Source organism: Pseudoliparis swirei, chromosome 19 (assembly GCF_029220125.1).
Source record: "Pseudoliparis swirei isolate HS2019 ecotype Mariana Trench chromosome 19, NWPU_hadal_v1, whole genome shotgun sequence".
In the NCBI taxonomy this organism is placed as follows: domain Eukaryota; kingdom Metazoa; phylum Chordata; class Actinopteri; order Perciformes; family Liparidae; genus Pseudoliparis; species Pseudoliparis swirei.
The window spans coordinates 13588162-13614963 of record NC_079406.1 but is presented as its reverse complement, the minus strand read 5'-3'; the positions used below and the strand labels follow the sequence as shown (position 1 = coordinate 13614963).

General features: G+C 42.0%; 1 protein-coding gene across 2 annotated transcripts; it reads left to right on the top strand.

The window, feature by feature from the left end:
• The first annotated feature begins 1057 nt into the window (after window positions 1–1057).
• Window positions 1058–26228, top strand: pdgfrb (platelet-derived growth factor receptor, beta polypeptide). Of its 2 annotated transcripts, none has more exons than XM_056439868.1 (23): window positions 1058–1443; window positions 11143–11217; window positions 11784–12101; window positions 12463–12720; window positions 13334–13464; window positions 13787–13952; window positions 14697–14877; window positions 15631–15746; window positions 15911–16034; window positions 16178–16389; window positions 16810–16904; window positions 17030–17162; window positions 18021–18125; window positions 18415–18525; window positions 19513–19669; window positions 19836–20002; window positions 20394–20506; window positions 20788–20910; window positions 21182–21293; window positions 22654–22753; window positions 22853–22958; window positions 23311–23597; window positions 24797–26228. In XM_056439868.1, the coding sequence occupies exons 2-23, from the start codon at window positions 11169–11171 to the stop codon at window positions 24942–24944; spliced, it is 3312 nt and encodes a 1103-aa protein (XP_056295843.1). In that variant the 5' UTR covers window positions 1058–1443; window positions 11143–11168; the 3' UTR covers window positions 24945–26228. The 2 variants fall into 2 exon arrangements, with proteins under 2 accessions (XP_056295843.1, XP_056295842.1); XM_056439867.1 differs by having other exon boundaries at window positions 11140–11217.
• Window positions 26229–26802: the final 574 nt, after the last annotated feature.

Genomic DNA, 26802 nt, shown 5'->3' with positions numbered 1-26802 from the left:
AAGCGGATAAAGGATTGTGTGCATTGCCCCATTATCTCTGGTAAACATTTTAATTGACTTTGCACTACAACGTACACAAGGGGATTCATGGGGTGGTGGACTTGGGTAGATTTATTGCAAGAAGTTGTTAATTACATAGTTATAAATAGATTTATGTTAAGGTGGCACAGTCCTGTGTGGTGTTGCTCCCCTCCTATCTAATAACTGGGGCGTCACTTGCTCTCTAATTACTGCGAGCAGGGCCTTTAGATTTACCCTCACAATTAGAGGAGAACATGGTAACTGTCCAATTTAGCCCCTATTCCCTCCTCCCCCTGTCTGCCCGCTCCTTTCAAGAGAGAAAAGGCCTTCGTCAGCTGCAGGACTGCGTTCTGAATTGCAAGCCATATGCTCATATCCTGGGAAAGGGAGACATTAGGCTGAGAGCCAATAGATGTACTTGCATGGCTTGTGTCTGATGTGTTTGAATAAGACAGGCGGAAAGTAAAGGGACAGGTGTTGAATTATGTGATGTGGGAATGGAAAAAGAGAAGAAGTAAAAAAATCCCAAGCTAGACGTAAGGTATAGGTTTACATCTTTTACACCTGATTCTAGTGTGATTATGTTAAGTTATTTAGCTGAGAAACTGAGACTTCCATGTTTGTTTCCAAAGCAGGCCACCCTGGGCTCTGCCAAAACCTTTCTTCTTGTCCCCGTTTGGACCTCTCACTCACTCTCTGCCCCCCGCCTCTTCCTTTATATTGTGTTTGTTGTTTTATGAAAGGTTTCGATGCCATCCAGATTTCTGCTGCCAACAGAGACTGTCTCACTTCACCTCAAGTTGCTCGCTACTCCATTCATAAACAAATCACTCCACCTCGGGACCTCTGAGCTGCTATCGAAGAACAACAAGCAGAACCTAACCTGCGTTTCAAACTTTTCTCCCTCGCTCTGTTCTCTTTCTCCCTTTACTTTTTTTCCCTTTTTTCAAACTTCCCTCTATTGCTGTCTGCTCAACTCCCACTCGCATCTTCCCTCCCTCCCACCCTCCTCTCTCTCTCTCCAACTCACTCTTACTCTAGCGTCAGAATCTGTCAGGGAAGCAGTGTGTATGTGTGTGCGCATGTCTCCATTGAGAACACTTCTTTTTAAACTTACAGCACTCTTTGGGAACGGTGGGCAGGCTTTTCCAGAGTGTGGGAGAGGAGACCCCCGCGGTGCTGTGATTTGACTAAACAAACAGCCGGGCTCAGAGCGGTAACTCCTCCAGCAGACTCCCGGGACAGCAGAGCTTAACCTCAGACTCTGAACATCTGAGGGATCTATACATCTGAGGCAGCAGCCCCTGTAGACAACCAGCTGGACATCTCTCCTCCGATTTCAGAAGGAGGACCGACTGCTGTCCAGCAACCTCCTCGGACGGTTGAGGAAGACTTGTCTATGCTTCTCGAATCACCCTCAAGGTAAGAGGTCTTACTTCTCTGTCACTGTGAAGGATGTCACTGTTAGTCATGGCTGCTTGGCAGCTGTTGACATAAGTAAAGATGAGCTATACCAAGCGGTGCATATGCATTCTCAGCCCTCTGTGACTGATTCAATTTCATAGCTGTCTGTCAGAGAGACAAGATGCACTTCATCCTTGCAACACTTCACTGTTGGTTCATATCATTTAAACAGAAACAAGAATCTGATTGAATGCCTCAAGGCAATGTCTGGCGTTGACACTTGAGTCTGTTTTGTTGTGTCACGTTGCTAGTTCGAGGTAATGTGTCTATGTTGGTGGTATTTGTTACCCACATACTTGGCTGCGCACACACAAGGAATTGTGAAAGGGTGTGAGCAACCTGCTCAAACACCTACATGGTGAGGGCTTGCATCTCTGTACATAGACACCTTTTCATTCTTTTCACAGCGCAACTTTAACAATGTTTATCTTCTCACTAAGAGAATGCGTTTGACAAGGTATCCCGGGGTGTCACACACATATACACACACACACATGCACACAAACACACACACACACGCACACACACACACACACACGCACTGGGCTTTATAGCACAAGCTGTTTGTATGCGCTCCACTTTGTGCTTCACTGCTAAAGAGCTTGTTTATACAGCTCTCTTCAGTCACCGAGAGTGAACCGGCGGTCCTCACTGCTCGCCCATCAGTCTTGTTAAGTTGTAATAGTTTATAATCCATGCGTGTCCGGAAGCCTGTTTCTCCACCATCTGCAGAGTGCCCAGTTTTGAGAATACCTTACAGTCTCTTTCCTCCCCTGTGAATGTCCCTCACAGAATCAATCTTCTCTGCAATGCTACATGGAGAAGCTCATTGAAAAGACGCGGGTGAGCGGTGATACTGGACCTGGCATCAGTCACTGTCACCAGCATCCTTCGGATCTCCTTTTAGTTGATACCACTACCAGCTTGAATACAACACTTAATGCCTTTGTCACCCTTCATTCAATTTAAATCTCTCATAAAGTTGTGGTTCAGTCTCATCTGAGGAATGCTCAGCCGAGGAGACACAATCGGTTGAATCATCTCCTCTCAATCATCACAGGAGAAGGTTTTAGTATCTGGAATGAGCTACTTTGCAATGCAAGCTATTTCATGGCAGACACATGTGTCATCCATGTCTTTTCACTGTAACACGCCATATGTTTTGCACTGGAAAGCCCCCCCACCCCCATTTCCCTGGCACGAATGGCTGCTGGGATGTTAATTTGTTGGGTTGGTTAACTATATTCATCTTCTTTAAACAGATGATTTTTTCATATGGCAGCATCTGAATCGGCATACGCTGTAATCAAAACAATGTTGGCATGTGCTTTACGTCTGCTGCTCTCCTCCTCTACAGTGAGTTATTTTTTAAGTTGTTGATCTTCACTGGCTCTGTGGATATTTTGGTCAAGGCATTTTCTCGTGATGTTGTTGCAGATGAGCTGTTGGAAAATACCTTTACCATCAATAGTATTAGACTGCATTCCATAGTTTCACCATCAGCTGGATGTCTCCTGCTGAACATTCCACAGCACCTTAAAAACAGAGGAGGCACTCTGACAGATCTGTATAACAAGGATTTGTAAAACATAATGAAGTTTCATTAGTCTCCTGACCCGTGGGGATGTTTCACCCTGTGCGTCAGGCGGCTGGTATGCACTCCAGCAGAGCTCCTTCTCCACGGCCCTGATGCAGTGCGGCCCAGTCGGCTCCACTCCCCTGGCACAGACTTAATCCTTCGTCATCAGCTGTTTCCCGGCTTTCTGGGCTCTCTGCATGCCATTCGCTCTGAGAAAATGTGTTTCACATTATGACCATGCAGAAAACATGCCAGGAGTCTGATTTGGCTCCCATGCGCCGATATGTCACAGCCTGATCTCACCAGCAAACACATCGATCCCATTTTGTCCTCTTGTGATTTATCCCCGTGACCTGAACACACAGCTGTCCAGCCATCGCGCACTAAAGTTCGGTTTTGTTTAGATCTGGATGAAGTATAGAGTTTGGTGAGTGCACTTTGTTTTTTAGCAGTCTCTGACTCAGTCACTTATTAAGCGATTCATAATTCATCCTTTATACTTTTGAGCTGAGCTGTTGCCTCTTTGGAAGTCCATCAGTCTCATGCCATTGCCTATAGACCATTGTACTTTGACACTCATCATGGCTTTAATGATCAGAACTAAGTGCTGCTGCGATACAGCATCCTGTATGGCTGCCTGTCCATCTGGCCTCCCCCTCATTCACTCCCTCCCTCTCTCCCTCCATCCCTTCTTCCCACTCACACAGCACTGACAGGCAGCTGCATCTCATCTTCAGCCAGAAAGCACAGCCACTCCTACAGGACAAGTCCTGGAGGAAATCTTTCTTTTTGAGTTATCATACCCAAAGGATGGAAAGTTAATTTACTTAAATAAAACAGGGGTAAATAATGTCCTGTTAACTCCACTGCATGTACTGTGGTGGACAATAATAGTTGCTATTAACGTTCATAATCAAAACCTACAAAAACAAAGCCCTTTTGTGTTCACTGTCAAACACATCTGATCAAACCCTACTCTTTATAACCAATAACTAATTATTTTGTTTTCCCAACCTTTAACTTGAGTGCTGCTTATTTAATCATAAATATGTTATGTCAGAATAGAATTACATGCCTAAGAGCACCTTTTAAACTGCCTAATTAACAATCTATTTATAGTTTATTTAATGTAAAAATGTTTCCCTGTGTCTAGTCCTCGTGTTAAACTAAGCTAACTGGCTCCAGCTTTATATTTACCAATCAAACATGAGAGTATCGTTCTTCTCATGCAATAAAGTCAAACAATTCCTCAGATTTTAAACCAAGTTTAAGTAAAGTTTAGCTTGTAATGCTTTTTACATCGTTGTCCAGGATTGGACGACTTCTTCCACCCCTGTATACATATAACATTAAAGGATACGACAATCTCCTCTCGGAATTTACTGCATCAGGAAGAATCCAGATTTTATGCAGGAAGTTTTGCTTCCATCTGATTTTTTTACAGCACTAGTCTTTAACTCTGGCATTTGTGTTGTCCCGAGTCCAACAAAAACAGGCTGGACATGACGGTACAGTGCAGTGAGACAGGAGGACGAAAGAAAAACACCCTTTGCTTTTACAAGATACGAAGATTTCACAGAATGGAAAATGGGGACTTCGTCTCATGGTTTTTTGCTGCTTTCAGAGAAAGTCTGAACATCTTTGAGCTCTAGTGATATTTATGGCGCTTAAAAAAGTGTTAATCATGCATAGGAAACGATACCCAAGAGAGCTATTCTAAGATTGTTTTGCTGCAAGTGTCAAAGATAACATAACTTAACTGTTCACATTGCATAAATTATCTGCCAGATTGATGCTTCTACTCTTTTCCCCTTATTTCCAACATTAACAAGTAGAATTGAAAGCCAGTCTGGCCAAATTGTATTCAGCTGTTTCTGTTTATTTATTTCAGGGGGGTGTGGGTGTGTCACAGTGGAGGCTGGAAGTGTGTGTAGGCGTCTGCCATTTCTCACGGGGAAGGTTGGGGGGCTTACACCCTCAAGTGTTAGTGTGACGGTCGGAGTGCAGGAAAAAGGAGGGTGCAGAGGTGGGAAAAACGTGGGAGGATGTGGAGCTGCCTATGCTAGCAAATATATCTGATATCCCTGTGTTGAACAGTTTGAATTGCGGCAAGTACAACAATAATTACAGCTGGAACTGATAATCAAAGATCTACTGCTCAAGAAAATGGGAAAAATGGACATGACTTCAAGAACAACAACTACTTTAGCTTTTTGACATCTTAATAATGTTCCCCTCATTTAGATTCCAAAATGAGTAGAAAATGAGATCATTAAACTGAAATCAAACATGAGCCACATCAAAAGCTGTTCTTCTACAACAGTCAGTTTTACCCAGAAGCCCTTTCCATCCCCCCACCACCACTACAAACAGCATTTACAACTCTGTTTGAAAGGGAGAAAACCGAAATTCCCAGTTTTCCAAACATGTGTTGCCTCGGTATGAGCAGGAGAGTCACTCTGATTACCGAGGTGAGACCTCTCACAGTCACCGTGCAATGCTGAACCAAATGAAACCAAAGGGGATTCATGAACAACAAGAATGTTTTTATTTAACATTTTTTTAAGTGCACCAAAATCCATTATCGCAAACTTGAGACATCTTAAGTGAAGCTTCAAGCTCTGAAGTTACAGCGGTTGGTTCTTGCTAGTCTAGTCCTGTTTTGAGCCCTGTAACTGCAACTTCATGTTGGGGTCATAAGTGACTGTTGGTCAGCAGAACTGAGCCCCCACCATGACTTGTCATTGTAATAAAGCTGTAAGACACATGTTCAGGCTCAATATGTTCTGCAAACAGTTCATTAATATTACCAAAACTATTATGACGCAGATTTCGGGTGTGTAGAAATATGCGGTGGGTTTCTATTTTGGTGACATATACATTTTAATTTATTGATTCTGCAGCTCTGATTATGGAAATGTACATGTGACAAAAGACACAAATAAACATCCAAGCTGTGTGGACTGATGAGATGGTGACATCCCCTCAAATTAATACATGAAATAAACAAAAATGCCATATTCCCATCATGTTTTCGACATCTTTTTCAACTCTTATTACATCATCTACTATAATGTAATTAAAGTTGCAGAAAAATATACTATAGGATTCTATAGTATATTTTTCTGCAATGGTTAAATGGCACAAGATTGGAAAATTAAGCACTCAATTGTATTTTCTACTTGCAATTTGGAAAATATTTAAACTTGGATGTCCGCATCCCCCAAGTGGCAAATAAATGTATTATTGCAGCTTTAAACACGTGATGCAAATTGGGGTTTAACAAAACAGATCAAATGCAACAGATATATGTGGTCCTGATATTTTGACAGAGATGTTCATCAATCGCCCTCTCTCCTTTTACATGATGAAAGATGGATTGTTGTGAAACAAACACAGACTCCATAATCAGCCTGCACACACTTCCTGTTTACATCAACTCACATATTCTGACAGTATGTTGATGACGCATGTTCTCGCCCAGCTGAAAGTGCCTTTCTTGCATGAGCCTGCAGTTTATCCATCATTATTACAGCTCTGGTAATGCACAGTGTGGTGGAAGACAACAAAAGAAACAAAACAAGATGTGAAACACTCAAATGTCTTTTAGGATTGATTGAACAGATACTTGGAATAATTAAATTGAACGGATAGAGCTCTTTCACCTCAGATGGTTCAGAGGACTGACCCGATGAAAAGGTTTAACTGAGCCTTTATACACATTAGCTTGCACCCCTCCGCCTGATTCTCCCTCCCTCAGTCGTCACCCTGCGGCAAAATCTCAGCGTTGGTGCATCTCTGGAAGGTGGTTTTGTCTACGAGGCTCTGGGGGACAGGCCAAGAACTTGAAGACAGTACAGCACATCAGACAGAAACAATAATAAGATACACTTGTTATTTGGCCCTGCTGATGGCGCCGAGTTGGTGGGGTCAGGATGAGCTTTCTCTTATGTATGTTCAGGGTTAAACAATACGAGTCGCATCTAAAAAAACACAGTACATGTATTAACCATGTCGGGGGACAGCCAGGTCGTCTCGGGTCGGTACAGTGCATTGTGGGTCTGCTTCTAAGGGACCAGAAGGTTTTCCTCAGGGGGCTGGGGGAAGGGGGTCTGTCCAAGACGAGTGATAAAAATGGAGGTTTGTTTTAACAAATAAACCCTGGGTCATTTTCTTCCCACAGAGCTTGCCAAAATCCGGCTGTTCAGAAATTTGTCAAAAAAACCTGCCATCCATCCCTCAAAAAAATATTTTTAAAAGAGTAGGCACGTCTATTTATTCTGTGCGGCAGCTAATCTAGTGATGTGATTTAGTTCATCTCCTAGAAAGCGTTCAGCTTCAGTGATTTAGTTATCTGAGTAATAATTGTTTGCATTGGAAAGAAGCGGCTGTTAAATGTAAGATGTTTGTTTTGCAGATCACGGCTTCCTGTACACTTACGCAGAGTAAACATCACTGTCTGTGATGCCAGACTCCCTCTGCTGTTTCACTCTGTGCTTTGATGTGGTGTTCCTATGAATTGCATTCTGTATATCGGCATGGTCCCCTGGTTGTCTTTCCCACTGTCTGGTGCCGTGTGCAGTCTTCTTGTGGTGTGGTGATGGTTTGTCATGCTTTGTCATTGGTCTAATTGGTCTGTTTTTGCATGTTGATTGTTTTTTCTCTTCCTTTGTTCTTGTTTTTCCTCATTCCTGATTTCGAGTATACATCTTTTCTGTGCAGCTTGTTATATAAAGCAGTTTTTTTCTTTGTAGCAGTGTCATTATGTGCAGATTGTCCTCTTCACATTGTGGCATATCTTGTTGTCTCCATCAGTATTTGGTTAATGTTTGTGGTGGTCTGCTGTGTCACTGATGCATCACAGCCATACACCCACTCAAGGCCAGGATATGTTCCAATACAGGAAGTCAGAGCTTTCCAGCTGGACATTTTTCTCTCTTTTGTTATAGATTACACCCCCCCCCCCCTCTCTAAATGCAACCCCCTTGGGACACACTCAAGCAAACAGTTGGCTGCAAATGTGGTTCACAAAGCAGTTCCCACCTCATCGAGGAGTCCTTCATCACTGCCAGATGTTTAAATAAAACATGCATCGAACAGTATACATATAGAGATAATCCCAGAAGTGGGATTACAGGCTGCTGTGGGGTTGTGCATGGGCTGCGTGCGTCCCACTGAGGTCAATTTTGGCATTCTTCCTCATTAGCCGGTGACACTTGGAGTGTAGCAGCGTTGTTTATGAAAACCAGAAAAGGGTCAATCAGCCACCAAATTCCCAGCATCTGTGGGAAAACATATACAGTGGGATTACAAAGTATCAGTCATGGTGATTACTGCACCATCACTTAAATAAACAATTTTGTTTTTGACCTCCACGATCATTGCAGGATTGGAGTATTCCATTTCAAAGATAACAAAGACAACAATAAACATCTGTGCACAAAAATGTCTTCAGATAAATCATCTTTGAGACCCATCACAAAATCCTCAGAATGAGAGCCACTTTACTTGATTTATGGATATCGTTTATTTTTCTAACTGTAAATTGCCTCAAACATCACTTTGTTGTCTCTCTGATTCAAACAAATACCTACTTTTGGTTTTAGTGGTCAGACTGCTACCGAGTGCTTTTAATAAGTAGGCAAAAAGTAACACTGCCAAACCTTCTTGGCAGGTTCACTAGTGTCCTGGCCCTTTTTAACACTTCAAATGTGTGTTTATTCACTTTCTTGCACAAAGAACTCACATTGGCAGAGCACAAAACAGACATGTTTTCAAATGTGTTCGGAGTCCTTAAGTGTCTCCTTGCACCAAGACCATGACTTTGATGTGCTGTGATTTGCATATTCCTAAATCTTGGAGAAGATCTTGCAATAATGTTCACTCTCCAAACTCTGGCTCCCTTTGGCCCTCTGATCCGAGTCAGCACATCCTATTTTAAGGGTCAGCATCCTTCGCCGTTCAACCCCCCCCTCCTCCATAGGTCAACATAAAACCCCATCGAATTGCAGTAGCCAAACATTATTTTTCCTTCCTTTTCAAAGACTAAACCAGATTTGAGCACACTGAGATTCTTGTTCAGCTTTCTGCTGATGTAAATATATATCCTGCTGTACCTCTCTAATTTAGCTCTTTGGCTGATTTGAGCATAGATATCACCAGCAGCCAGTTAAGATGTGTTAGTCCTCATGCTGCCAAGTGACCCCTGCCTTCGGCGTCAACGCATTTGGCTTCTTGTCGCTCAAAGTCACATCCCTGACACCGAGGTTACTGGTTCTCATAAGCACTGATGCGTGGCTTCCTCAGAGAACGTTCCCTCCGTTTTGGTCCGTAGGGATAAGGTGACCCCACACCCCACAACCCTCACCCCCACACCCCCTGCCGTCATCACCAGCAGGGTCCCAAGTGTTTCAGCGGTCCTGGGAAAGTTCCAGAGAAGTACTGTGGGAACGTGAACTGTACACAGACACCAGTGACAAGAAGAGGAAGAGGGGGAGAGATCTGTGTGTGTGGATGTAATGGGTGAAGAAGATGGTGGGGTTGAAGTGTAATACAGCGTCTGCCTGTCAGGATGTAAGAAAGGATGTGTCTATGTGCGCATGTCCGTGAACTACGGCAGAACAAAAAAAAGTCTCTCGCTCTATTTCACCACTTTTTATTAGAACCAGGAGGCCAGGGAGGAAATGGAGCAGTCATGTTTAAGGATCAACTCAAGAGCTTTTCGTTTTGGGAGCGGAAGTGCCAAAGGCAGTTAATTTAGAGAGACAACATGTATCTCTGGTTTGAGTCACTGGCTTTGGGTTAGTCATAGTCATAGAACTTCTTGTACCTCACCACCTCTGCTAAAGGGCTTTTTCTTCTTTTATTATGTTACGTTATTATATATATATATATATATATATACTGTATATATATATATATATATAACCTAATATACTTTAATAGATACGCTCTTCAGGTGGTGTTTCCAGACATCTTCAAATGATAAATGAAAAGAGTTGTCGATAAATTAGAGAAATTTAATCTCTAAAACACTTATTACATAATGCATAACTCTTTCTTAAAATAGAAATTGTAAAATGTTATCGCATCATCAAGGAAAAATGTTAAAGGGGGATACATTTCACAATTCTTCCACTACTTCCCTCTCTCACTTCATCCTCCACCCTCGCTCTTCCCAAGCCACGCTCTTCCGCCCTCTCTCTCTTTCCCACCCTCTTGCGTACAGGCCTGTGATCCATCCGTAACTGTTTCCAGACGTCTGCGTGCTGCAAGGCTTATCCCCCATCCCAAACATAATAACAAACCATTCCTCCCTTCCTCAATCTTTCTTTCTGCCTTCTGACTTGCATTGACTAACTGTGGTTGATCTTCAGTATGGGAGGAGGGTACAGTAAGCTATTGGTTACCTTTGACCCCAATAGCTCTTAAACAATGGGACTATCTCATTGGTGTACAACTTGATATTTGTATTACAAAACCAAAGCATCCTTTCAAAGTCCTGAGTACTCCTGTGTCATCAGTTTATGTGAATGCCCTCATTTTGCTTACACCAAAACCAATTAGTTGCTTGGACGCAGCATTGTTGCCAGTGAGTGTGTTGCAAAGCCGCACACAGTGACCCGCTTGTTAGTGGGCTGAATGCTGGTGGACCGGGAACAAAAAGAGCCGGACTTTGTCACTCTGTCCTGGAGCAGCGAGGCATCAAATACCTCCAGTACGCTGTATCTGCACCTCCGTGTGCCAACCAGAAACCATTTAAGAAAGCAGATTGACAGCCCACTAAATGTGTTTCCTTCAATAAGAGCCGAGCATTTTCTTTGATTGGAAGCAGATTGTCATGATGTGCAATGTCAGCTCCCAGCTGGAGCTTATGTGGGCAGGAATCAATCCATCACGACAAAGCCTTGTGCTAACTGTGGTGGTGTTATGTGTCTCTTGGAGTGAACTCAAACCAGCTTTTTCTGTGGACAGGATGATCTGTGTTTATTGAGGCAATGGGCAAGGCATGACATTTCCAAAAAGGGTACATGAAGTTTAACGAGCCTTAACTTCTGTAACTTCTGTTTTTTCAGCAGAACAAAGTGCATTGAAGGCTTCCACCATGAGGAGGGTGACGGCATCCATGCTCCATCTGACTGTCACAGTTACAGGTGAGAACTCAGATTCAATAAACAAACTAAAAATGAAAATATGTAACACAGGGTATTTTGCAGGGAAGCGAAGAGCATTATGCCAAGCTTAGGGGGAGTAGTTTACACTTTTTCTTTTTACAACATATCCAAATTAAATTGTATACGATTGAAAGGGTCATAACATAATACAATTTAGATTTGCAGTAATGACAAAGTTGTGCTTACTGTTGTTATTTATAGTGTATAAACAGTAATACGTTCATCTTAAAATATATAATATCTTACAAAAACCAATGTATCTTTTTAGAAGATGTATTAGCCGCCCAGCCTGTGAGATAACAAAGAAACACCATACTTGATGTAAGGGACGAGTGATGCATTCAAACTGACCTGTGCCCTTTAAAACACATCTGTCACTGACAAGGCATCATTATCCTCCCACAAAGCCACTCCACACAACTCATATCCTTCATCATTCAGAGATAGAACAGGATCTGGCATGTATTGTTGATTTAACCTTTGACCTCATGCTGCTGCCTCTTTGACCTCCAACCTGATCTTCTTTCTTGTTGTGCCAAACACAGCTCTACTTTTTTTCTGCACCAAGCTGCGTTGTCTGGAGATCACGCCCGATGACAAGGAGCTCGTCCTGGCTGAGGGCTCCTCTCTCACCCTCACGTGCTCCGGCTCAGAAGACACAACGTGGGAGTTCAAGAGGGACCATGTGCCGTACTTCCAAGCGGAACAAGTTCAAAACGATGGTCAAAGCTACCAAATTGTGCAAAGCAGCGTCACATCCAGTGTTTTGACCTTGTGGAACGTGAGCTGGACACACACGGGAGTGTATCAGTGCACCGACCTACTCACTGGAGAAACTAAGGAGGTGGCTGTTTTTGTCCCAGGTGAGGCCCTTTTTTATCCAGTTTATTCTAAGAGTTATATATCAAAGACACATTTAGGCCAACTCACACTGGTAAAGTGACAGACCAATGTACACTTAAGGAAGTGTGATGATGACCATGCACATTATTACTCCGCTTGTAAAACATACATCCTTCCATCCATTATCAATACCGCTTATCCTCATTCGGGTGCTTGTAAAACATGATTAAAAAATATATTTAGCTCACAGTTCAATTGAGTCCATTTATATCATCCTCTGTTTGTAGAAGACGTGGATGTCATGTAATCTAATTGTAAAAATAGGATACTGGAAAGATGAGTTATAGAACTGTATCAAACGAGTGGTGCTTCTGCCCCTAGACCCTGATGTGTGGTTCATCGAGAGCTCACACGGCATGGTAACAAAGACCAGTGAGGAGAGCACCATCCCCTGCGTGGTGACCAATCCCAACATCACTGTCACCCTGTTTGAGAAAGAGACGGATCTGCCCATCGAGGGGCTTTATGTTCCTAGTGAGGGGTACAAGGCACTGCTGGAGGACAGGACCTATGTGTGTCGGGGAGAGCTGAACAACGAGGTGAAAGAGTCTCAGGCCTTCAACGTCTTCAGCATTGCGGGTAAGTGTTCAGGTGAAAGAGTTTGAGAAACAACTTTTCCCAAAATAAAAATGTGGTCATTATTGATATAACCCCGCCTTAATGTGCTCACAAGCACACACAGAGTTGAGCCCTTCTCAGCCTACACCCACACTATTTAGGTTTATAAGTCTATCTTTTTAAAGCACCAGAGAAACAACCAGAAACATTCAACAGCTTTTGCAGCAAGATTTTGTTAGTCTAAACATATAATTCATTCCCTTATTATCACATACACTCTGGAAACATTACAACTCTCTGGTGGAAGACTTGCTACTGGTGGGCGTGTCTCAGAGTGCAATCATTTGCATATAAAACACATTTAAATCACAGGACAAGCTTTTTTTCTTGTTTTTCTTTTACTTTTGTAGAGCTTTAAAGTGTTTTGTTCTCCACAGAAGCCAGATACAGTTTAGTTATGTTCAATTCTGACTAATACTGATGAGATAAAGAGAAAAACATATTTAGTTCTGGGTTAATTTAAAAAAAAATCTGTTATTGATAAATAGTGAAGGACATTTTTTCGCCCCAATAAACCATCATCACAACCTCCTCTTCCTCCTCCTCTCCCCCACACTCTCTCTTCCCGTCTCAGTCCCCGAGGCCATCGACGCCTACATCAATGCGTCAAAGACCATCCTGATACAGGGAGAACCGCTGACAGTAAACTGCACAGTGCACGGAGTGGAGCTGGTGTATTTTTCCTGGGATTTCCCCAACAGAGATGTGAGTAGGAGTGTAGCTGAACGAGCGCTTTTGTTCAGCTTTCCCTCGGTGATCACTCTCAGGCCTCATGACCGAGCACAAATTGCATCAAGATGTCAAGACACACCTTAAATTCTATCCCCCGGAGAAATTCTACTGATAACATGTGGCGTTGGTATTGTAATAATCTGTTAAAATTTTTCTTTTGTGTTAATCGGTGGATCATATTAAAGATGGAAGTTTCAGTTTTTCAGTTTTTCTTGCTGATTTTTCCTGAAAATATTGTTATTTCAGGAGACAGCAACAAGACTCGTTATGCAGATGTCATTCCTCTCTCTTCAAGGTTGTTGATGTGGAGCCACTGACAGACTTCCTGCCTCTCATGACCATGCGATCCTGCCTGATCTTCCCTAGTGCCACGGTGGCCCACAGCGGACACTACGTCTGCCATGTCGAAGAGAGTACCCAAGACCAGAGGGCCTCTGCCAGCATCGACATCACTGTGCTCGGTGAGACATGCACACTAAACTAAAACAAACTGACGCTGGACAGATTATTATTGTGTTTCGCTGACAGAGAGAAGACTGCTCATTATAGACCTTTCCAAGTCAAGGTGAAAGAGGTGCTTCTTTTAAAGGAAATGAAGATGGCGGCGATTTATTTCTCTTCAAAGTGTGAAATAAACCCCTCTCACATGGTGCGGATGCCCTGAGGGACGCCTTGAAAAACAGAGCTGCAAATCCGGGGGGTACAGAAACTCTATATTTAGACTCTTGGGAATAAACAGCAAGTAATGTAGGATTCATCATGCTGAACTTCTCCACCTTGTTCTCTCTTAACAGTCACTGAACACGTTTGGGTCTGTGAATGCTTATTCTGTCTGCAGCGAGGTGTGCTATGTTTATGAAATCCTTGAATTACTTCAACCGCCATGCTCCATGGAGACTAAGGCTGTGTAGTAGTGCTCGCTGGACATCTCAGTGGAAAAGACATATATTGTCTGGCCACAGAAGGTCAGCAGAAAGACAGTACTGTCGCTAGTCTGCTGTCCAGTGAAGCAACTCGGATATAATTATACAAGTAGGCTATAATAAATGATTTTATATCAACAATGGAGCACATGCATACTAGTACATGAAGAGATCGCTCGTAGTGCTAAACCTACACAGAATGATATGGCAAACCTCTTGAGCAGAAGACCAAGTGCATGACATTTACATTTAGTTACTGATGATTCTATTTTCTTTCTTCAGAGCGAGGCTTCGTGGATGTGAAGACTGCTCCGCAAAAAAATATTTCAGCCAAGCTGCAAGAGAACGTGCAGTTGAGAGTGGAGATTGAGGCCTATCCTCCCCCCCAGGTCCGCTGGAGCAAAGACGGCGCCTCAATCAAGGGAGATAAAACCATCACAACCAGACGAGAGCATGGGATCAGGTGACACATTCAGCCACACCCGGTAGAGTCCCCTACACACCTCGGAGCAATTGAGGATCTCATACAAGTTTAAACATCTAGATAATTAGCTCTGAACCTCCGTTCGGGTAGCAGCCTCCGGAGGCATCCCGCTCTTGTCAGTCATCACCAGATAAGGCCTCCGCAGAGAGAAACACAATACTCTCCAGAGGGCAGGGCTCCAATCATTCATCACACGGAAACTATAAACACAAGATACCTGTCACAACTCACAAATGTCCTTCAGTAAAATGCCAAATAATGTTGTAATTGCATGACGATGTTTTCACATTTCTGTGCAACACGGATCAAAAGTGAAACATCATCCACGTGCTTGACTCCCAGATGGATGGATGGACAAGCCTTCTGTTAACAAACATGTTACTCTATCTCTTATTGACATATTTAGATTCCAACACATATTTACAATTTGTCCCACTAAGTTCCTTTGAAATACATCTAGAAATGAGTATTCCCTCTCAGAAGAAGTGGAAACCATGACCCCATATCTGAATGGTACTTTATTAACAGAGAGGACATGAGTCCATTTGCTCAAGATAAACAGGGTGATGAGCAGCTGTTTGTTGCACATAAAAGTAAATGTAATAAAATCTTTGGCCTCTTGGTAATCATCTTTTATATATTCATGGGTCAAAAATGTGGCAGCTCATACATGTTGTGGGACAAGAATAAGACATACTCAAATATCTTTTATTTTCGCCCTTTCTACCTCAGGTATGTCACTCTGCTCACCTTGGTGAGAGTGAGGAAGGAGCAGAAAGGCCGCTACTCTGTCCTTGTCACAAACGGAGATGACACAAAGGAAGTGACCTTTGACCTGGAGGTCCAAGGTGAGAGGCTGTTTTAAGAATCCTCACAGTGTGCAGGGTGTTCTTGTACATTTTTAAGCTCTTATACCGACGATTTGAAAGCGCACACGGCAAGTCAAGAACATAAATAGTTTTTTTTATCCACGTCAGAAATGATTAATGTCCGTTGCACCCCCTGTGTGTAGTTCCCTCTCAGATTAAAGACCTGACTGACCACCACCTCCCTGGGAAAAGACACTTGGTGACCTGTGTCGCTGAGGGGGTCCCAACCCCGACCATCCAGTGGTACAGCTGTGACAGCATGCACCGGTAAGTCACCCATTCATCACTCAACTGTCCCGTAACAAACACCAGACGGCGGATCAGTCACAGAAATGTATTTGATTTTCATATTCTGTGCTTTTGCTTTGACTTCTTTTGACTCCGTCCGCTGATCTCGTGCCGTGCTGCAGGTGTAGCAACCAAACAGCGCTGTGGCAGCCGCTGATACCAGAGCTGGAGGTGCTGAGCATCCGGACCAATGTCACCTACAGCGAGACTCACAAAACCAGCCAGGTGCGGAGCCAGGTGACCTTCCACAAGCCCCAGCAGGTCACCGTGCGCTGTGAGACCAGCAACCAAGCAGGACTCGTCGACAGAAGAGACGTCAAACTGGTGTCCAGCAGTAGGTGTCATCGCAACAGTCACCGTTTAGGGTGCTTTTATATTTCAGGACCAAAGGAAGTGAACATTGCGTGTTCATCAGTTCCACCGTGTAAATGTGCTCTGTACAAGTTAACTATAAGATCATTAAAACATGATATTAATAAAACATACAATTATATCACAGTTGGTTTATCTAAACAAACAAGGTGAACAAGAAAAAGTCAGAAAAGTTACATTTTAGAGATACATGTCAAGGTTTCACGAAACAAAATAATGTGTAGACATCGGTCTTAAGTTTAATGATCGCTTTATTTACAGAATCATTGCCAACATGTTTATAAAGGGACGTTTTATGTTGATATATTTGAGAAAACTTGGTTAAATGCTTCTTGCAGACGACCTTCTCTTCCCTTATGCTGTGTCTTTTTTCCTGTTGCAGCACTCTACTCCCAGGTGGCAGTATTGGCTGCTGTTTTAGCCTTAGTGGTTATTATTATCATATCTATCATCGTCCTCGTTGCTGTGTGGAGAAAGGTGAGACACAAAGTGACAAATTCAAAGTGACAAACTCAAACATCCATATCATTTGTGATAAAAAAGGGGACGCCTTTTATTTTGGTGTTTCAGTTTTGCTCTTGTGTCGTTACGTGTGTTCTCAGAAACCTCGCTATGAGATCAGATGGAAGGTGATAGAGTCAGTGAGCCAGGACGGTCATGAGTACATCTATGTGGACCCCATCCACCTGCCCTACGACCTGGCCTGGGAAATGCCAAGAGACAACCTGGTGCTCGGTGAGTCCTGATGATGTGAAGCCCATTGAGACACTTTATGTCACATAAGTTCCTCTTTTAGTAGTAGTTTTAGTTTTGTAGTGGTCGTTAATTTTAACAAAAAATTTGTCCATTTCACTAGTTAATCTCAGACTATACAGACTTCAAGAGCAAAGAAACAAGTGTGTAGCTGTCACCGGGTGACTATAGTGCTGTGGGTGGTTTGGGTCGCCTGAGCGCAGCTGAGGCTAGAATACTAAGTGAGGTGTTAAACTTGTCTTCCTGGCTCTAATCCCGCCTCATGTTTAAAGCTCTTTGTTTTTGACGATGTATTGTTAGTAGTCAGCTGCTGCGTACAACCAGGACAATTTGATGGTTAGAATTCTGCTCGAGAATCTGGACCATCAGTTAGGATCTTCTACCAGATAATTGTATTTACATTAATATTTAACCCTCCTGTTACCTTAGGGTCAATTTGACCCTATTCAATGTTTAATGTCGGTGTTCTTTCGGGTCAATTTGACCCCAGGCTGTTTTTCACTGTGTCAAACATATAAGAAATATCAACTTTTTTTATATATTTAAAGGGCTATTTAGGTAGTCAACAAACAAACATAAAGTACCTCACACTTAAACTTGGAAAACAATATTAATTCTAATAATTTTCTGGAGGTTTTAATTGCTGGGGTCAAATTGACCCCAAGGGTAAAATATGTCAGTAAATATAAAGGTAACAGGAGGGTTAAACATTGAATGGGGTCAAATTGACCCTAAGGTAACAGGAGGGTTAAATGAGCAGAGAAGGATGTCCCTTCTGTTTCAGGTCTAACATGTTCCCCCTCCCCCTTCTATCCGACTGAGCCTTTCTTTGTGTTTCAGGTCGCACTCTTGGATCAGGAGCCTTTGGCAGGGTGGTCGAGGCCACTGCATATGGTCTCGGTCATTCCCAGTCCAGCACAAAAGTGGCCGTGAAAATGCTAAAATGTAAGACACACAATGTAACAACACAGTAAAGCCATGTGCGTACTTGTGTGAACAATGTGGAGACCTCAGTAGAGCCCCTCCGCATACAGTCCCTGTCAGTTATTATGAAAGCAGTGCCAGATTCCTGCGAGCACTGAGAGAGCAGAAGCCCGCTGAGCTTCAGTTCGGTTGCCAGCCTGTTGAAGTTTCAGTTAAATCGGTCTTTGAGCAGTTTGGTGCCAGTGTCCTGGCCTCGCTCTGTTAAGTTCTCCTGTTCTCGTACTCATACTGCTCTACTCTCTCCATCCAGCTACAGCCAAGAGGAGTGAGACTCAGGCTCTGATGTCAGAGTTGAAGATCATGAGTCACCTGGGTCCTCACCTCAACATCGTCAACTTGCTGGGAGCTTGCACCAAAAATGGTGAGCACCGGCGCTTTGCTGTGCAAGCACCCATGATCATTAAGTCATCTTATATCTGTTTACGCATTAACGGTATACCTTAGATCTGCTGGTAGCATTTTCTTAATGCAAAACCTTCCTGGTGGTTCCGTTGTCTCGTTTATTTGTCTGTGAAATTATTAAATAATTTATTTTCATTAAAATGTTCTCCGAAAGAGAATATCTCACTGAGTTTGAGCTCTGTCCAATCTAATAATTACAATTCTAAGGTATGGTATGAGATGAGTCAAGGAAGACAATTATGATTAACTAAATTAACAAGATGTTACCAAATAAAAATATGTTTCCACACAAGATCAAACAATAATAAAACATGCAGTGCTTTTTCACTTGTTTTTCTCCATACGATGAAGTTACAGACATCCTATCTGCACTGTGAGCACATCAAAGAATAAAGCGAGACAATAACAATTTCACGCTGAGGGTTCAAGCATTTATGTGGCTTCAAAGGTTGTTGAAGAGAGAGGGAAAAATGACAGAACTAAACATGTTGTAGAAATGCTGCTCATACATGATTTCACCCCTTTATCCAGTTTATTCACCGCGGTTATGTAAGCGTCAGTTATAGAATTAAACAGACAGAATGTATATTTAAATATTCATTGTTCAATAATTCACAAATAGTAATGTTATCTTTTGTAAATGAAATTATTTAGATTTTTTAACAGACACAAAGCACATCAGTTATAATTCATAAATGAACAGGCCAGAAATATAACTGAATACTATTTAAGTGTGTACAAATAAATATTGACTAATTTTTACCAATTCATGCATTCATGTATATTATTTAATTCGAAAAGAATGTTGTTAATATTCAAGCTTCCTCCAGCTTAACATTTGCTTTTAATGTATATTTTGTTGGATAAAAAGTAAAAATGTCTTGCCTGTAGGGAAATTAAAGTTGGTAAAATTCCACATTTTTACTTATCTTCTTCCACCAATCAGGACCTCTGTATCTGATTACGGAGTACTGTCGCTATGGCGACCTGGTGGACTACCTGCACAGGAACAAGCACACCCTCCTGCAGGACAAGCCAGAGAAGAACCAAGACGACGGCTGCCTCATCTCTGGAGGGAGCACTCCGCTCAGCCAGAGGAAAGGGTGAGAAGAACAGATAACATATGTGTGTGTGTGTGTGTGTGTGTGTGTGTGTGTGTGTGTGTGTGTGTCTGCTGTCACAGAGACACATGCGTCTTCCTCACATCAATGAAATGAAATACACAAGAACGTTTATCACATTGCATTTCTTCCCGCTTTGTGCATCCAGCTACGTGTCCTTTGGAAGTGAGAGTGATGGAGGATATATGGACATGAGTAAAGACGAGCCCACCATCTACATGCCCATGCAGGAGCAGATGGACACCATCATGTACGCGGACATACAACCCTCTGCATACGAGTCGCCCTACCAGCAGGACATCTATCAGGAACAAGGTTTGATTTGTGTGCCTATGTAAATTATTTTAAATTCGATTGTATATGAAAACAAGTATTAAAAAGTCAAGCACATTAAACCCAGGAAACAAGGAAGCATGCTATGCATTACGAGGCCAATTCTTAATCAGTGAGCTTGAACTAGTGTATTTCATGAACACATGCATTGTTTTCGCCTCACAGATCAATGAACGCAGCTTGACTTTTCTCCGGTTTTTGAATAGCACTAAGAAATGTGAAAGCATGTGAACGGCATGAGCTTCATTTCAGGCCAGGCAGTCACAGGACAGCCGGAGTTTCCCCAATAACTAGACAATGTCTTCATTTATTAGATGCTCCTCACCTCCTCTTCTTCTCATTGTTTGTCCTCTCACTTTGTCGTCGTGTTCAGGTGGCAGCAGACTGGACCTGGCCATCAGCGACTCCTCCACTCTCACCCACGACGACCTGTTGGGCTTCAGCTATCAAGTGGCAAAGGGGATGGAGTTTCTCGCCTCCAAGAATGTAAGACATGAGACATATTTATGCTTAATATGTAGATGGTGATATTTGACTCAAGGGTCCGATGGATTATGTGACATTGTTTCCATTTAAGGGGATAGTTCCACGTTTTACCTGTACTTTAAATATGAAGATACAGCAAGCAGCCGGTTAGCTTAGTTTAGCATAAAGACTGGAAACGGGGGGAAATAGCTCGTGAAGCTCTGTCTGAAGATAACAAAAAGCCACCAACAACTACAACTCATTAATTACTACTTTCATTCAATGTAATTGTATTCCACCAGTGTGTCCATAGGGACCTTGCTGCCAGGAATGTGCTGATCTGCGAGGGCAAACTGGTGAAGATCTGTGACTTTGGCCTGGCCAGAGACATCATGCATGATTCCAACTACATCTCTAAAGGCAGCGTAAGTGATAAAATCATCAGTTAAATAAACAAAATAGTAAACACATTTTGCCACTCAGCTCTTGTTCCTATCAAGCTTAAATGAACTTATTAAACGTCAAACCAAAGCAACTGCTCAATGAATGTAATGTAATTGATATAATTTAACCAAAGTGTGCTAAGTAAAATGCTGCAAATATGATAATCAGTGGGCCTGCAATGGTAGCAGATGAGTGCATAATAAACATTTTTTAGCCTGTTCGACTGTCTAATGTCTAAACTCTTTCATTCAGACCTTCTTGCCCCTGAAGTGGATGGCACCAGAAAGTATTTTCCATAATTTGTACACCACCCTGAGCGACGTGTGGTCATACAGCATTCTTCTGTGGGAGATCTTCACACTGGGTCAGTCCAAACACACACATATCAACTCACAAAAAAGCCATGAACCCAAAAACAAATCAAAACTGGGATAGACACAAGAGGGATTAACTCTTTTTTAATTGCTTATGTATGTCACATTTCAAAATGTCCACCTGTTTGACTCCTCGTTAATTATTGAAGCCAAACAAACATTCCCAGACTTCTGGTAAACCGTACATTTTGAAAACATGTGTCTAAGATGAATGAATGTATGCAAAGCCAATTTCAAATGCCATGTCTGATTGGAAGAACAAACCATTCAGTTTGAAGACCTTTATGAGTTCTAAACCTCATTAAGCACAGTCAAGCTTTGAAATCACCATTTCCTCTTAAAAAATAAAAATAAATCGTAAATTTGCACGATTTTGGAAACTACTCCGAAAACAAAGGAGACAGTTTCTAAGTGTTTAAGTGATGGGAAACAAACTCACAATCCAGCCTCTGTAAAAAAACTGATTTTTTTCAATCCCTTTTCCTGACAGACCGACAACTAGAATCAATTGGCCCAGATTTGTGATTTTTAATTTCCAGACGGCGCATGACTTTATTGATCATCACGTTAGTGAACACGTCCTGTTTTCTTCAGCAAAGAAATATCACAAAAATCTAAAGATCTAGAAATCCAAACCTTTATTTTCTCCCATCTATACTTACTCTAAATACTGACAGCTGGTTCAAAATGCATCTGCCAGGTTATTAACTAGACCTGGCCCTTTGTTTTTGTTCATCCCTTCATAGGCTGTAACATTTATGAATAAATTATATGTTATCTTATTAATTACATACAAGGCAGCGCATGACCTTGCCCAGAGTTACAGTTCTTATCTCCTTGTTCCAGATTCTCGAACCACTCCGATCCTTATAGCTCATCTGTTTATCTTTCCTCCGCTATAACTGCAAAACAAAAGATGATCGCATAGTTGCTGTTTTGCTGATGTTTGGGCGGTTTTATGAGGCTTCAAAAAACCTGTCTCTATAGACAAGCCTTTTTATAGATCTCATCCCTGACCTTTCCGTTCCAGTTTGGTCTGTCACTTATTGTGTTGCAAGGTTTCTTCCCTTTTTTCCCTGTGAAAGTGTTTTTTATATTTCTTGGTTTTTTTCCTGATCCGATGTGAGGTCCTGGGACAGGGATGTCGTATGCGTACAGATTGTAAAGCCCTTTGAGACAAATTCGTAATTTGTGATATTGGGCTATATAAAATAAACTGAATTGAATTGAAACTAAACCATTTTTTTACCTACTTGTTTCAAATTTTTCGGGTGTGATTTACAAATAGCTATATAAATACAGCTGTCTCTAGATGGACTCACATTCTTACTTCTGCGATCCTTCCTGCAGGAGGAACCCCTTACCCTGACTTGCCCATGAATGAGTTGTTCTACAGTGCTTTGAAGCGAGGCTACCGGATGGCCAAACCTGCACACGCCACTGATGAAGTGTGAGTCTCATTGTAATCCCGCCACATTTGTCACCTCTCCAGTAACACAGACATTAAAATCTAGAATAAGAAATTAACTGCATGTTATCTCTGTTGCAGTTATGACATCATGAAGAAGTGCTGGGACGAGAAGTATGAGAAAAGGCCGGAGTTCTCCTTCCTGGTCCACAGCGTTGGGAACATGCTGGCCGACAGCTATAAAAAGGTACATATGCTTCAGAACTGTGAGCTTAGACGTTTACTCTACACCACACACTCCTAATCTTCAAATGTTTTTATACCAATTAATGAATCGACTCAGTCAGCCTATCTGCCTCCCCGTAGCTGGTTGGAAGAAAGAAAGAAAACTTCAGTTCACGAAGTAGACACACTGTCCACCAGTCTGATTCCTCACTGATTCTTAAAGTAGATATAAAGTGAATAGTGTTATCAGCTGTGATGTAAAATCCTTTGTGCTCAACATCTCATATCTGCAATCTGCAACCGCAAGCTCACAATCTGTTGACTAATTGATTTGTCATTGCTGAAATAGTAAAACTATTGTTCCCTGAACACAGAAATACAGCCAAGTCAATGACGACTTCCTGAAGAGTGACCACCCGGCAGTCACTCGCACCAAACCCAGACTCTCCTCCCCCTTTCCGATCGCCAACCCAGCCATTGGCGCCCCTTCCCCCCATTACCTCCCCCCGGACACCTACAACCAGAGCCTGAGCCCCGGAGAATACCGACAAGAGGCAGACACACAGGAAGTCAGAACTTCGAACAACGAATACATCATTCCCATCCCCGACCCTAAGCCAGAGGACGTTTTCCCTGATATGCCGTCAGAAAGCCCTGCAAGGTACGGAGACGCTCAATTATATGCTGCAGATGTATGCCAAATGCTGGGGTAGCAAGAAAGATGAGGGTGCTTAACAAGAGCAGTGTTTCTTTCCACCACACACCCACCCGTCCAGATGTTGAGCTGAGACAATAGCTGTATTATAGCGGCAGACATAAACATATAGTTTAATAAAGGCCAAATAAACACAATTTTTTCAACCATAACACTGCACAAACTTGGCTTTAATAGTTTAGTTTAATATGTGTGTTCAAAGAGTTTGTGAGTATTCCAACCCAGTGTTTTGGCTGTTGTGATTGTACCTTAAACATTGTGGTTTGGGTTTGAGGTCTTGGTGATGAGCCACATGCAGACTGATGTGAGGATGTCACAACAGGCAGTATTTTAAAATCCAAATCAGAAGTACTCCCTGCAGAGGGCAATCAATAAAAAGATTATTCAACAGTCAAGCCACAGTTATTTATTCCAAGAAATGTATTTCCTATTCATTCATTTCAAAATCAATTAGATGCAGCTCTTAAAAGCAGCCCTTTTCCCTGTTAAACTCGTTTGCTTGTTGATCCTTCACAGTCCGTTTTGTTTTTACGACCTTTGCCGTTTTCGTGTATAATGCAACAAATGGCGCATTGAACTGCACGCTCGGAGCTTGAGCGCCATCTGCAGAGGCTCGAGCTCACGATGCCGAAGACGCGTAAACAAAGCTTTAGTGCCGCTCGCACCGTTATCTTCGAGCGGCCGGTTCACCAGCGAAATGTTGAGAGGCAATATAAAGTTTCAGTTAGATCACTTCTTAGAGACCACATTATATACTTTCTTTTTAAATGTATTTAGGATGTTATACCATTACTACTTAACCTCCTAAAGAATTAAGAAGTGTTCTCACTTGTACTGGTCGGTTGTAACCAATTATTTAGTGCATGTTCAAAACACTTGAAGTACTCATTATATATACAAAGAGCTGCATTGGAAGAAAAAAAATGAAAATACGGTAGAACAAAGCATTTAAATGTTCTCAAAATGGGTGAGTATTTTAATTTTTTTGTTATGACTTGTGGTTGCTGGAAGGAAAATGAAAGAGCAAAGGATGATATCAGGATTTATTATAGGCATGAATAAATACAGACGGTGTTGTGCATTTCTATGACTCCTATGTGACTGAGTGCACAAAGTGAAGTTGTGCTTGGTCGTCCCACCCTCAGCTCTCTGGCTCTGGAGGAGGAGATCGACGCCACGTCGCGAGACACGGCGGACACTCTCCCGGAGGAGGACAGGCTGGAGGAGACCAATGAGAGAGACGCTCTGTTGGGTCTTTCTGGTACACCTGAGGTAGAAGATAGCTTCTTGTAGCCACACAGCTCTGAGAAAACATCCCCTTTTCCTTTTGAACCTGCCTGAAAAAGTGAACGTGACGAAACTAGAATGTAGCAAAATTGAGGCTGAGAAGAAAATCTTTGTATTTCCACGAAGCGCTCGAAACGGCTTGCCCTTCTTTTGAGTTTTTGTATCAAACTTCGTACCTCTGAAATAAAATGGTAATCATTCAGTCATTTAGTAGATAACATAATATAAATGCGGTACTCTGTAGGTAATCAGTTTCCAGTAATGTGTTTACTGTATTTTCTATTGTAGCCAGAGACGTATGAGGCCTTATGTGGCTGGTGAGACACAGTTTAGTTAAAGTTTAAATACTGCCCAATCAAGAACATTATGTCATTCCCATATTGGTGAGAATCATTAACATTATACAATAGACCACAATCAGCCATGGAAAGTATGAAATTGAATTTAAACTTTATGTTGCATTTGTTCTCTTAAGTACGACCTACTCACTGTATTGTAATATTTTGCAACATTTTATTTCTAGGACATGAAATACAGACATGCACTGTTTTACTATGACAAGTACTTTATTTTTTGTATTTACATATGCCATAGTGCCAGACATATTCAGTTATCTTTCTTTTTTTGTGAGAATTATATGAAATCTATGTCATTTGTGAATTTTGAATACTTTTTTTGTGTACAAGTTTAATTCATAGATAGCTCTGTGCCATATTTGCACTTTATTTAGAAACATGTGGATATACATAATGAAGATATAAATAAATATACTTAAATGTAGATTTAAAAGTTGAACTTGAAATCAACTTTTGACTAAATCCAGTTGTGTGGTGACAGGTGATCTCACAAGGAAAACACTAAATACAGCGTATCACTGCCTTAGCACAAGATGGCACACATGAGTGCCTTTGTACAGACTGACAGATTTTTGCCTTCCAGCTGTTGTTGTTCACCGATTATGAAGATTCTTTTATGGATGGATAAGCAGATATGAAACCCACTGTACTTAAGAAACCTATAGCCATATGTATACATGTAAAACTGATGCTTTTAGTCTTCTACTGCATTGTTTAGCATTCACTCACACATCAAGTCGGTACTGTAGTATTGACAAGAGTGACCATTTAAAACCAACTCGTTGTTATTTTATGTTGCATCTTAAAATGCACAATATCACTGTATCACAAGCTATGGTACCAAAGCTCTTCTTAACGTTTACAAATGTATTTTTTATATGTGCCATTTTGTATGTTGTAAATATGACAATAAATGTGTATTATCATAGTAGCACTGGAAGTGTAAGTCTTTAATCAATCATGAGAACGGCTCTCTTTAAACTGCTGTACTCTGTCCTCATCTCATGTCACAGCAGCTAAAAGATCACTGATGTTATTATAGTAAACTTAAATATAGACTTTTTTTAATGTCTCTCAGTGTCTTTCTTTGACTCCATATTTCTAAGAGCCCTTTGATTTTCTTTTCCTCTCCCACAAAACCATGCTTGAAAAGCCTGGCAGCCATGGCCCAGCAGTGGTGGAGGTGATTAATCTCACCTCAACGGATGTCTCGGGAGAATTGTGCCTTTCTGTAGCTAATTGAAACTGGCTCATTAATTTGTTGAGCGTGATGTGCTGATCCGGCCCCCCCACATACACACACACAAACACCCACCCCCACACACACACACCCACACACAGACACACAGTTCCCTCCACCCACCACCACTTGCTGTCTGAAAATAAAATCATGTTTGCTGTGAGAGTGGTAAAGAGACTGTGAACAAGCAGACGGGAGAGAGGAAGGTCAGAGGCAAACAGAAAGAGAAGAGGGGAGTCCTGTCAGCTCTGGATGCTGCAAACATCAA